The 13,232-nt window shown below is 55.8% G+C and overlaps 1 protein-coding gene across 1 annotated transcript in view; it reads left to right on the top strand.

Moving 5' to 3' along the window:
- The window catches only part of gmppaa (GDP-mannose pyrophosphorylase Aa), a 38,517-nt gene that overhangs the window by 24,754 nt on the left and 531 nt on the right, over window positions 1–13,232 (top strand). Inside the window, exons 5-11 of the mRNA XM_052026079.1 lie at window positions 290–349; window positions 1,746–1,876; window positions 8,177–8,311; window positions 8,824–8,921; window positions 9,491–9,537; window positions 10,553–10,645; window positions 11,515–11,683. Coding sequence (XP_051882039.1) covers window positions 290–349; window positions 1,746–1,876; window positions 8,177–8,311; window positions 8,824–8,921; window positions 9,491–9,537; window positions 10,553–10,645; window positions 11,515–11,683 — 733 coding nt within the window. The remainder of the gene's footprint in view (window positions 1–289; window positions 350–1,745; window positions 1,877–8,176; window positions 8,312–8,823; window positions 8,922–9,490; window positions 9,538–10,552; window positions 10,646–11,514; window positions 11,684–13,232) is intronic.

Here is a 13,232-nt window from a genome sequence, read left to right as displayed (position 1 = left end):
GATTTAATGCAGCTTAATTCTGCTGCTTAAACAGAGAGCATGCTGCCACTGATGTTTGCTGTGGGTTTGAAGCTGGTGGGTTGGTGAGGTGAATGAAGCTGGTGGTGGGGTGGGGGAGTTGGTGTATGGGGTACAGTGCGTGTGTGTGGCTACTGGGTGGAGTTAGAGTGAGCAGACTTGGGCAGGACACAGTGGGAGGGTGGGGCATGTGTGGGTCTGATGTGGAGGGGGTGAGGTGGGGTGTGGTGGGCTGGCAGAGACTAACCACTCTGGTGGTGTTTTGGAACAGGCCAACAGGAGACAGTCGATGAACTACGGCTGCATTGTGGAGAACCTGCAGAGCCATGAGGTGAGTGGGCTGCCGTGTGTCCAGTCCCAGATGGAGCTTGCCCTGCTACAGTCTCACAGCCCACTGCCATTCCACAGAAAGAGGCCACTCGGTCAGCAGCTCCATGCTACAACGTGTGCTCACAGACTGACCCAACACAGACACAGGCCCTTCGGCCCACCATGTTGTGCCAAACTAATTAAACTAGTAATTAAATGCCTAACTAAACTAATCCTTTCTGATTCACGTCCACATCCCTCCACTCTCTGCACATTCATGGGCCTGTCTAACAGCCTCTTAAACCCCTCTGTCGTATCTGCCTCCACCCCCACCCCTGGCAGCACATTCTGGGCACCCACCGCTCTCTGTAAAAAAAACTTGCCCCGCACACCTCCTTTGAACTTACCCCCCTCACCTACAGATCCCTAAGGAACACCACTAGTAACAGTCCTCCAGCTAGAATGTCCCATTGACCGCTACCCTCTGTGTTCACACCCAGCGCTGCACCCCTCTAAACTAATCCCATTTATACCAGCCTCCTCACACCCCTCCTCAGCTCACCCGATCAACTGACCCCCACACCCCACCCCAACTGACCCTCACACCTCACCCCACCCCAACTGACCCTCACACCTCACCCCAACTGACCCTCACACCCCACCCCACCCCAACTTACCCCCACACCCCACCTCAACTGACCCTCACACCCCACCCCCTGACCCTCACACCCCACCCTAACTGACCCTCACACCCCACCTTAACTGACCCTCACACCCCACCTCAACTGACCCCCACACCCCACCCCCTGACCCCCACACCCCCACCTCAACTGACCCTCACACCCCTCCCCAACTGACCCCCACACCCCACCCCAACTGACCCCCACCCCACCCCAAATGACCCTCACACCCCTCCTCAGCTCACCTGATCAACTGACCCTCACACTCCAGCTGCAGAGGGGACCAGTGCAGATCGATCGCAGTGAATGTGACTGAGGGGTAGATTTGGAGGGTAGTCTGTGTGGACTGGGCCTGTACTCTTTGGATTAAACAATCAAGAGGACTGGATAGATACATGGAGAGAAGCCATAGTGAGGAGGGGTAACAGTGGGAGGGGAGGGGTAACAGTATGGAGGGTGTTATGGTGGGGTGGGGAGGATTGAGGTGGGGAGGGGTTACAATGGAGAGGGGTTATGTTGGTGGGTGTTATGGTGGGGTGGGGAGGATTACAATAGAGAGGGGTTACGGAGGGGTGGGGAGGGGTTACGGTGGGGGGTTCTTTGGTGGGGAGGTGTTATTGGGGTAAGGTAACTCAGACAGCCTTGCTCGGGATGGTGCCAAGCTCCTTGCACCCTACGCAGGGAGTGGCCCAGATCGGAGGGAGTTCCGTGCTCAGTAATCACCTCCTCCATCTCCAGGTCCTTCACTATGTGGAGAAACCCAGCACTTTTGTCAGTGAAATAATCAACTGCGGCGTGTACCTGTTCACACCAGATATTTTCCAGTACATCGGGGAGGTGTTCAGGAAAAACCAACAGGACCTTGCTATGTAAGTAGCTGGAGCGCAGGAGTAGCACGTGCCCTGAACTCACGCAGTTTCCACTGACAGCGGCTGGGCTCTGGGCTGCCCACCAACACCCATCACTCAGCCAGCAACTGGAGTGCAGGAGCACGTGCCCTGAACTCGCGCGGTTCCCACTGACAGCGGCTGGGCTCTGGGCTGCCCACCGACGCCCATCACTCAGCCGGCTCCCGTTCACTTTCTCGTCTCTTTACATCTGTGTCAGTCGGTGGGGTGGGTTCAAGCATCTCTCCGTGATGAATGGGAGCGCAGGCAGGTGGCCATTCAACCCATCATGCAAATGCCAGCCCTTTGACAGAAAGTGTGAGCACAAGAAAACAGGAGTAGGCCACTCAGCCCCTCAATCCTGCCCCACAAACCAGTACGATCACAACTGATCTGTGCTAGCCTCAACTCCTCTTCTGTGCCGGTTCCCCAGAACCCTCAATTCCTCAATCTTTCAAACATCTATCTCCACCTTAAGTATCTCCAATGATCCGGCCTCCCCTACCCTCAGGGCAGAGAATCCCAGGGATTCACCCCCCCTCTGAGAAAGAGCTCACCAATTAGTCCCACTCCCTGCTCTTTCCCCAGGGTCTGCAAAATCTTTTCCCTTCACGGATTTGTCTGATCCCCTTCCAAAGTTCTGAATCTGTTTCCCTTGTCCCTTTGTGTAGTGCAGATAAACCAGCTGACATGGTGCAGTGCCGTGGGAGTGCAGCACTGCCAGGGGGCTTTACGGCACCATCAGAGGCACTGCCGTTGAGATGAAACCAAGGCCCTGTCTGCACCCTCTTGCTTAGAGAGGAGCAAGGAGGTTCCCCGGTATCCATTACTCAGCCAACACCACTAACGTCATCTGGGCATCATCACGTTACTGTGTGTGGGAAGTTGCTGTGTCTAGATCCGATGCCTCATTTCCTACGTTGCCCTGGTGACCCCACAGAGAACCTCCTTGGCTGTGAGTCATTTTGGGATGTCCTGAGATGGTGATTCATGTCACAGAAATGCAAATCTTTCTGCAATGAATGGAGTAGATCTCCGTCAGTGATAGGGAGGTGATGTCACCAGGAAATACTGCCTAATCCTTAAACATGATGGACTTGTGGTCCCAGAGTTCTCCCACAGAGCGAGGGTTCCATTGGGACACGGGGTTCAGGGAACAGCCTGGGATCACATGTAGGCCCGGCCCATGTACCTTCCCTGAGGCACGGTGTGAACAGATGGGTTTTTGTGACAGTCCGTGGTTTTGTGGTCGCCTTCAGTGAGAGCAGCCTTGTACTGCCCCAATACTTTTAACAGAATTTAAATGGTTAAACTCACACAATGCGATTACCAGCACCCAGCCCTGGATTACTGGTCTCTACTTTGGGATTAGCAGTTCCCATTCTGGATGGTATTTGTGGCTGGGTGTAGCTCCAGGGAGGGTGGTCTGTGAAACAGCACCCCTCCCTCCCTGAAGCTGCACCCAACCACATAATGCCAACTCCCACACCCACACCCACCGCGCCCACACCCATACCCATGGCCCAGCTCTTTCCACACAGCCTCCCTGAGCTGAGGTGTCGGGGAGCTGGAGCTGGGTGAGGCTGGAACGTGGCTCAGCATTGAGGTGGGTGGTTGTACTGCTGGCGCCCAGATGTCTGAAGCCCACCTTCATGGCCAGTGACCTGGGAACACTCCCTTACTGGGGGGATGGATCAGTGCAGCTGGCAGGAACGTCTGGAAGCTGTTTCTGTGAGGTGGGTGGGTGTGGGTTCCAATAGAAACTGTGCCGCTGGCCAGGTGGCACCTTGCCTGCAGGCACCTGGCTGTCCCCTCCACTCTCATTGGTCAGGAGAAGGAGGTCTCTCAGCATGGCCTTTCAGCCCATCCATGCTTCCCGACTCCCGAGGGAAACTGGGGCTTGGGGTGAGGTTATGGGGGCTCCAGGTAAGAGGTGATGGACCAGCCTGCCACTCCTCCAAGGCCAAGGTTGTAACCTCTACCCCAGCTAGCGCAAGGTTCGACTCTCAGTCCTGCTCCTTGATTCCAGGCGTCCGAGCACACGTGGCTTGTCTCACACATTGGCCGTCTCTCACTCTCATCTCTCTCTTTCTTTCCCGGTTTTGCCTCTTGCCTGCCCACCCCTCAGGTGTTGTAGCGATGGGTAAGTTTGGCTGCGTTAGTGTAGTGTGATCTGTAGGGCTTGCTGATCCTAATATGTTCCCATCCAGGACAGGCACTCACCACCTAACTTTAAGTAGGGTTTAACACAGAGACAAGCTGAAGGATCACCTTCCCATCTCCCACAGCGAGCTTACGTTAAGTTGTGTTGTCCTTGGAGCAAGAGATTCAGGGGTTCAAATACAAAAGTGACTGAAAAACTTTGGACAAATACAAAAGTAATGGGAAATTCTGGAAATGTTCAGCAGATCAGAATCAGGTTTATTATTACTGACATGTGGTGAAATGTGTTGTTTTGCGACAGCGGGACAGTGCACGACATAAAAATCACAAAACTAAATAAATAGTGCAAAAGAGGAATAACGAGGTAGTGTTCATGGGTTCATGGACCGTTCAGAAATCTGATGGCGGAGGGGAAGAAGCTGTTCCTGAATCGTTGAGTGTTGGTCTTCAGGCTCCTGTACCTGCTCCCCAATGGTAGTAATGAGAAGAGGGCACGTCCTGGGTGGTGAGGGTCCTCAGTGATGGATGCCGCCTTCTTGAGGCACCGCCTCTTGAAGATGTCCTCGGTGGTGGGGAGGGTTGTGCCCGTGATGGAGCTGGCTGAGTCCTGCAGGAGCTATGGAGAGAGAATGTCCTGCGACTAGTCATCAAGCTGAAACTTCATCCAGTTCCCCTCTCCACAGATGCTGCCTGGCCTGTGGCTTTTTATTTCAGGTTTGCAGCATCTGTGGTAATTGATTTTGGCGATCAAAGATTCTAATCAACTGCTGGCCTTAACTCAGGACCCGTGTCCAAGTCCTGCAGAGTGATTGCACTCACCTCAGGGCAGCAGCCTCGAGCAGGAGAGACTGGTGTAGGAGAGGGGGCAATGCAACTTCACCCAGCACTGAGCCGGAGGACAAAAGGCGTGAAGTGTGAGCACGGCTACACAGCCTGGGCCTCCATTTCCATCGTTGCAGGGAGATTCAGGTGATGGAACGGGGCTGCCTAAAATGGTTTAAATGAGGGTGGAGTGAGAGCAGCCCTTAGGTGGGTGGGGAGTCCAGAAATCACCTTCAAATTAGAGCCCACTCTCTGGGGGTATCAACAAGCACCGTCCCACTCCGGCAGTAGGGGTCTGCGACTCTCCCCAAACTGGTGGAACCTGTGGTCATGGATCTCTGTGGTTAGGGTTTCAATCCGAGGCAGATCGGTGGAGTTAAGCTCGAGATGAGCCGTGGAATGATTTGAGAGCCTGACTGGTCAACAGTGGTGATTTCTCAGGAGTTGGGCTTCTAGTGTGTAGGAAGCTGTTCACTGCCCAGCATCATTCACCAACTCACGCCCCTTGTCTCTCCCTGCACCTTTCTCTGTCTTCATTTCTGGTTTCCTGCCATTCCCGCCATCCCGCCATCTCCCCATGTGGCCCGGAGTCAGCTTTCGTTTGATGTTTTACCGCAGACTTCTCTCTCTCTCTCTTTCTCTCATACACTCTCACTTCCTGTGTACCTCTCTCTCCCTCTCCCTCTCTCCCTCCCCTCTCTCCCTCCCTCTCTCCCTCCCCTCTCTCTCCCTCCCTCTCTCTCCCTCCCTCTCTCTCCCTCCCTCTCTCTCTCTCCCTCTCTCCCTCTCTCTCTCTCCCTCCCTCTCTCTCCCTCCCCTCTCCCTCCCTCTCTCTCCCTCCCTCTCTCTCCCTCCATCTCTCTCCCTCTCTCTCTCCCTCTCTCTCTCTCCCTCTCTCTCTCCCTCTCTCTCTCTGCCTCCCTCTCCCCTCCCTCTGTCACTACACCCCTCCAGTATAACCCCACTTGCCTCCTGGCCTCTCTCCGTGCCCCTCAGCTGCTCCTGGATGGGAAGCTTCCTGACTCTAGCTGCTGCATGCTCTGCCTGGTGGAATGGACTACTTCTGGGGCACCTTGTCTCCAAGACTGGGGGGTGTGGAGTCTGACAGGCAATAAATGTGGGCAGTGCAACCTCTGCACAGTGAGAAGAATTGGAAATGAAATGAGGTTCATGTGTCTGAGGGGGAACAAGGAGTGGTCCTCAGATCCTCAAAGTGGCCTGGCTCAAGGTCACAGAGGGGGTGTGACTAGGTCAGAGTGCAACTGCGGTCTGTCCCCCAGGATCACCCGTGTTAGTGTTTGTGTCCCCAGCAGGTCCCAGAAGGACGAGTGTGAATGCACCTGTGTGTGTGGGGGTGTGTGCGTGGGGGTGTGTGCGTGGGGGTGTGTGCGTGGGGGTGTGTGCGTGGGGGTGTGTATGTGTGGGTGTGTGTGTGTGGGGGTGTGTGTGTGTGGGTGTGTGTGTGTGTGGGGGTGTGTGTGTGTGTGTGTGGGGTGGTGTGTGTGTGTGTGTGTGTGTGGGGGGGTGGTGTGGGTGGGTGGGTGTGTGTGTGGGGCTGTGTGGGGGGGTGGTGGGTGTGTGTTGTGTGGTTGTGGGTGTGTGTGGGGGGTGTGTGTGGGGGTGGGTGTGGGTGTGTGTGTGGGGGTGTGTGTAGGGGTGTGTGTCGGGGTGTGTGTATGTGTTGGGGGGTGTGTGTGTGTGGGGGGGTGTGTGTGTCGGGGTGTGTGTGGGGGGTGTGGGGGGAGGTGTGTGTGTGTGTGGGGTGTGTGTGTGTGTGGGGGGGGTGTGTGGGGTTGTGTTTGTGGGGTGTGTGGGGGGGTGTTGGGGGGAGGTGTGTGTGTGTGGGTGTGTGTGTGTGGCGGTGTGTGGGTGTGTGTGTGGGGGGGTGTGTGGGGGCGTATGTGTGGGGTGGTGTGGGGGGGGCTGTGTTGTGGATGTGTGTGGGGGGGTGTTTGGGGGTGTGTGGGGGGGTGTGTGTGTGGGGGTGTGTGTAGGGGTGTGTGTGTGGGGGTGTGTGTTGGTGTGTGTGGGTGGGTGTGTGGGGGGGTGTGGGGGGTGTGGGGGGAGGTGTGTGTGTGTGTGTGTGTGGCGGTGTGTGGGTGTGTGTGTGGGGGGGGTGTGTGGGTGTGTGTGTGGGGGTGTGTGTGGGGGCGTATGTGTGGGGGGGGGTGTGGGGGTGTGTGTGGGGGGGGTGTGGGGGGGTGTGTGTGGATGTGTGTGGGGGGGTGTGTGTGGATGTGTGTGGGGGGGTGTTTGGGGGTGTGTGGGGGTGTGTGTCGGGGTGTGTGTGTGGGGGTGTGTGTTGGTGTGTGTGGGTGGGTGTGTGGGGGTGTGTGTGGGGGTGGGGGGGTGTGTGTGAGGGGGTGTGGGGGGGGTGGGGGGTGTGTGCGCATTCACTGGTTTTCCTTGTCTCACCTGTCTTCCTTTCCCCGGTCACATCTGACCCCAGCAGTTGGGATGCAGGAATCCCGGGGTTTGTCTTGGGATCGCCCTGTACCGGCTGGGTCCTGTGGACAGCCACCCTGGGCTGAGGTGTTGGGGGAGTGTGGGGGTTGGAGCTGGATGAGGCCAGAACGTTAGGTCCAGGGGTGGCTCACCATTGAGGTAGGAGGTCCCACAGCTGCATCCACATGTCTGAAGCCCACCCTCCATGGCCAGTGATCTGGGAACACTCCCTTACTGTTGGGGGGTCCCATCAGTGTGGCTGTGAGGAACCCCTGGATGCTGTTTCTGTGAGGTGGGTGGGTGTTGGGTTGGGAGCAGTGGTGGGTGTTGGGAGTGGTGGTGGGTGTTGGCAGCGGTGGTGGGCGTGTGTTGGTTGGGAATGGTGGGTGGGATTTGGGTTGGGTGGGTGTTGGGTTGGGGATGTTGGCTTGGGAGTGGCAGCGGGTGGTGAGAGTGGCAGCAGATGGTGGGGGGTTGGGAGTGGTGGTGGGTGGTGGGTGTTGGGAGTGGCAGATGGTGGGTTGGGTGGGTGTTGCGTTTGGGTTGGGTGGTGTTGTATTGGGAGTGGTGGGTGGGTGTTGGGTTGGGAGTGGCAGTGGGGGGTTGGGAGTGGCGGTGGGAGGTGGGGAGTGGCGGTGGGGGATTGGGAGTGGCGGTGGGGGGTTGGGAGTGGCAGTGGGGAGTTGGGAGTGGCGGTGGGAGGTGGGGAGTGGCGGTGGGTGGTGGGGTTTTGGAAGTGGTGGTGGGAGACTTGTGTCTGGAAGGGGTGTGGGTTCCCATCAGAATCCATGCGGCTGGCCAGTGGGTTCCCTGGCCCGAGGAGCTGGGGCCTGATGACTCCATGCCTTGCAGAGAGGAGAGCATCAATGGCTGGCAGCGAGCTGAGGTCATCCGCCTGGAACAGGACATCTTCACCACCATAGCCGGCCGAGGCTCCCTCTACATCTACAAAACCGACGGCTTCTGGAGTCAGATCAAGTCAGCCGGGTACGTGTTGGGGGGAGTGGACACCATGGGGGAGATAGGAGCACTGAGGGAACACCCAGGGAAGGTCCAAGACCCTCGAGAGGGGGACTGGAGGGAGGCCTTGAGGGAGGCAGAGGGTTGGGTACCTGGGCTGAGGCCGTACCTTGGATTGGATTCAGGGGAACGATGCTGGGCTGCACCACTGGTGGGGGTCAGGGGGCAGGAAACAAATTGGGGGGGAGTGCTCATGATGTTGGGGATCAGGAGGATGGAGGACGGAGGGATAGGGTGAGAGCTCCAGTCCTAGGCTCCACTCCCTCTCATCCTGAGAACCCAGGGATCCCGCTCCCGATCGGAGCCCAGAGGTGTGGACGGGGGTGGAGGGAGGGAGGGGTGTGAAAGGCAGGATATGGCTCCCTCACCCACATCTCCATTGAAGACTGAGCGGTGTGGGAGGGTCGGGCTATCTGCAGCCCCTGCTAACGGGCACCTCGTTAGCAAAGCCTTGTCTCAGGGCTGTGGTCTCCCCCCAGGTCTGCCATCTACGCCAACCGATTATACCTCAACCAGTACCAGACGAGCCACCCAGACCGACTGGCCAGGAGCGAGCAGGGAGGCCCCAGCATCATCGGTGTGTGTTCAGCAACAACAGCCTGCATTTCTGTAGCACCTTGAGAGCAGTAAAATACCACAAGGTCCCTCACGGGAGCAGTTATCAGACGTGACTGGTCAGTTGCCACATCAGGCAGGTGACCAACAGCACGGTCAGAGGGTTAGGCTTTGGGGAGTGCCCTTGAGGAACGGGGAGGTTGAGGTGCAGAGTGTAGGGGCCCGGGCCGCTGGAGGCAGCAGATGCAGACGGACGCTATCCAGAAAGAAACGATGCCCAAACGATGCCAGAAACAAGAAGGGTCGGCATGGGTGGTTGGACCGAATGGCCTGCTTCCCTGCTGTACAGTTCTGTGATCTAGGATGCCGGGCGCGAGGTGCGGGGAGAGAGCGGGGGCCGTGGGAAGAGGGGGAGCACCTGAGGCCTGCAACACATCAACTGAACCAGGGCCTGGTTAATGGGCTGGGAGGGGTGACAGGGTGGGGGTGACGGGGTGGGGGGGTGATGGTGACGGGGTGAGAGGGCTGGGAGGGGTGACGGGTTTGGGGGGGGGATTTGGGCTTGTTGTAATTCTTTCATCTCTTTCCCAGGCAATGTTTATATCCACCCGACAGCAACAATTGACCCCTCGGCAGTGGTGAGTTCTACAGAAACAGGCCCTTCGGCCCACCCTGTCCTGCTGACCATTGTAACTATCTACACTCGTCCCATTTACCAGCATTAACCTTGGGCTTTCAATATGCTTCTTCAATGCAGTGAGGGTCTCTGTCTCCACCTCCCCCTCAGGCAGTGCGTTCCAGTTTCCCACCCCGCCCCCCCCCCCCCGGAAAGATTCCCCCTCAAATCCTCTCTAAACCTTCATCCTCTCACCTATACCCACGCCTTTTGTGTTAGACAGCCCCACTGTGGGAAAAAGATTTTTTCTATCTGTTCCCTTCATAATTCTATATTTCTCCATCAAGTCCCCTCTCAGCCTCCCCCGCTCCAGCGAGAACATCCCAGCGTCTCCTTGTAACTGCAACACTCCATCCCAGGCAACACCCTGGTGAATCCCATCTCACCCTCTCCAGTGCAGTCACATCCTGTGGTGCTGTGATGGGAACTGCATTCAGTGCTCCAGTGCGGCCGAACCAGTGCTTTCTGACGTTGTAACGTGACATCCCAGCTTTTGTATCAATGCAGGGGCAGTGATAACTGTGTGTGGAGAATATAACATAAAAACGGGGAGGCTGTTCGAGGAGCTGTGGAATTTTGGACCACAGAACAATACGGCACAGGGACAGGCCCTTCGGCCCACCATGTCTGTGCTGACCACAGTGCTGAATTAAGCTAATCCCTTCTGCCTGCACATGATCCACGTCCCTCCATTCCCTACATAATCACGTGTCTAACAGCCCCTTAAACGCCCCTATCGTATCTGCCCCCACCCCCACCCCTGGCAGCACATTCCAGGCACCCACCACTCTCTGTGTAAAAACCTTGCCCCGCACACCTCCGTTACACTTCCCCCTCTCACCGTAAACGCATGGCCTCTTGTATTAGACATTTCTACCCTGGGAAAAACGCTCTGACTGTCTGCCCTGTCTATTGCCTCTCATAATTTTATAAACCTCTATCAGGTGTAATGTTTTATTTTGTACCTTTATCCACAGCTGGGTCCCAACGTCACCATCAGCATGGGAGTGACCATTGGTGCTGGTGTTCGAGTGCGGGAATCTATCATCTTACACGGAGCCTCACTACAGGTAACACACAGATCAATAGAGGCGGAGCCTCACTACAGGTAACACACAGATCAATACAGGTGGAGTCTCACTACAGATAGCACAGCTCAGTACAGGAGGAACCTCCCTACAGGTAATGCACAGTTTAGTACAGGCGGAACCCCACTACAAGTGACACACAGATCAATACAGATGGAGCCTCCCTACAGGCAACGCACAGCTCAATACAGGTGGAGCCTCATTACAGGTAACACAGCTCAGTACAGTCAGAGCCACACTACAAGTAACACACAGCTCAGTACAGTCAGAGCCTCACAAAGGCTCAGTACTTTCAAAGGCTTTCCAGGACAATTAAGCCATTCTGGGCAGACTGTTGAAGAAAGCAATAGGCTTCCTCCTCTTGGCCCTTGGTGTGAGGTAAACAGGACTCATATTGTCCCATCGTACACCAAGGGCTCAACCAAGGGATGGGAATCCAAAATCGAAGTCTTGGGAGGGAGTGCTCAACTCGAGACCCTTCTCGATTTGTTTTTGCAGCAGAGGTGGAGAGATACTTGATCAGCATGATGAATGTTTACCAGGGGTAGGTGGGGATGGAGAGATGTTTACAGGAGATCTGCCATTACGTCGTAGAGCGTTGGTGTCAGCTCGAGGGGCTGAGTGATTTACTCCCAATTTATGTGTCAGCAACTGGCTAAGAGCCGTCCTTCACAGTGAGGTTGTGGTCCAAATCCTGCCTAGTTCCATTCTAGACCAAGGTGTGGAACGTGTTATGAGGAACAGGCGGTAAGCAGAGCTGAGACCAGTCAGATTATTAATGATCTACTGGGGGCTGAATGGCCGACCCCTGCTGCTGCTTCGATGCATTGACTGGCCTTCCTTCTGTACAGGACCACTGCTGTGTGCTGAACTGCATCGTGGGCTGGGACAGTACCGTCGGCAAATGGTCCAGAGTGGAAGGCACTCCCAGTGACCCGAATCCAAATGACCCCTATGCAAAGATCGACAGCGAAACACTTTTCAGTGATGGGAAACTCAACCCCTCCATAACCATTCTCGGTAAGAACAGAATGGACGTGGGATTGTGTGTGTGTGTGTGTGTGTGTCTGTGTGTGTGTGTCTGTGTCTGTGTGTGTGTGTGCAGCCTGCGTGTATACGCGCACTAACACCAGAAGCAGATTACAGCGTTCCCGCGGTGCGGAGGCGTGCAGTCTGCCGGTTGGCGGTGTGGTGGAAGGGGAGGAGCTGAGGCACGGCCTGGAGCACAGACCAGGTGAAGTTGGTCTTGTCGATGACGTGAACCTGTGGTTGTCACCCTGCCTCCTGCTCCCGACTCATTCCAGCTGCATCGTGACCCAGTTCAATGGTGCAAGAGAGAGAGATTAAAGGGTTCCAGTTTAAGACACACGGGATTGGTCAGTAGTCTGCAGGCCAGTCACTGAGCTGCAGTATGTCCTGTACACAGACACACGGGATTGGTCAGTAGTCTGCAGCATAAAATGACTGACAGTGTGAGCTCCACCCAGTCGATGTGGAGTTTAAAAGAATTTTCCAGGTGGGCCTTCAGGACCTGGGGGGATCGTGGTGTGGTTTTGGGTTTAATTGGTTGAAACAGAAAAATTCATGACCTAATATTAAGGTGTTTTAGTTAATCTAAAAGAATAAAAGAGTTATTTTCTGACTTTGTATTGCACACGTACGTCAGAAATGTAAACAGCTTTTCCAGCTGCCCCCAGCATTGCTGACCCTCAGGGGTTTGTTTGGTGTTGGGACAGAGTCTCCTCACTGTCCTGGTGAGGTCCTGTCACCTCTCAGACCAGCCACTGGATCATGGGACACAGGTGGTCACTGAAAGAGGCTGTACGGTAAATGGAGGACCCTGTGGGGCATTGATTTACAGAGGGATCTCGGGGTGCAGGTCCATCGCTCCCTGGAAGTGGCAGCACTAGTGCATAGAGTGGTAAAGAAAGGCGTATGGCATGCTTGCCTCCATCGGATGTGGCATGGAGTAATGAGGTTGGGTAGTCACGTTGCAGCTGTATAAACTTTGGTCAGTCTGCATTTGGAGTATTGTGTGCAGTTCTGGTTGCCCTATTACAGCAAGGGTATGGAGGCTTTGGAGAGGTTCACCAGATGCTGCCTGGATTAGAGAGCATGAGCTATAAGGAGAGGTTGGACAAACTTGGGTTGTTTTCTGTGGAGTGTCAGAGGCTGAGGGGAGACCTGATAGAGGTGTATAAAACGATGAGAGGCACAGACAGAGTCTTCTTCCCCCCAGAGTGGAAATGTCAGGTACTAGAGGACATGGGTCTAAGATGAGAGGGGAAAGGGGAGGAGATTTACAGGGGAAGTTTTGTTTGATATACACAGCGGGGGGTGCCCTGAACACACTGCCGGGGTAGGTGGTGGAAGCAGAGATGAGAGAAACGTTTGAGACACAGGAACAGGCAGGGAACGGAGGGGCAGGGACCACGTGCGGGCAGAAGGGAATGGTTTAAACTGGCATCATGGTTGGCACAGACATGGTGGGCCGAAGGGCCTGGACTTGTGGTTAACCCTGACCCTTGCTGCTGCTCTGGAGTCTGAGGGGTGGGGACGGTGTTCCCGC

The sequence above is a fragment of the Pristis pectinata genome, chromosome 1 (assembly GCF_009764475.1).
Source record: "Pristis pectinata isolate sPriPec2 chromosome 1, sPriPec2.1.pri, whole genome shotgun sequence".
NCBI lineage: Eukaryota > Metazoa > Chordata > Chondrichthyes > Rhinopristiformes > Pristidae > Pristis > Pristis pectinata.
Note: the sequence above shows the minus strand (reverse complement) of the source record. Positions and strands in the feature narration are given on the sequence as shown.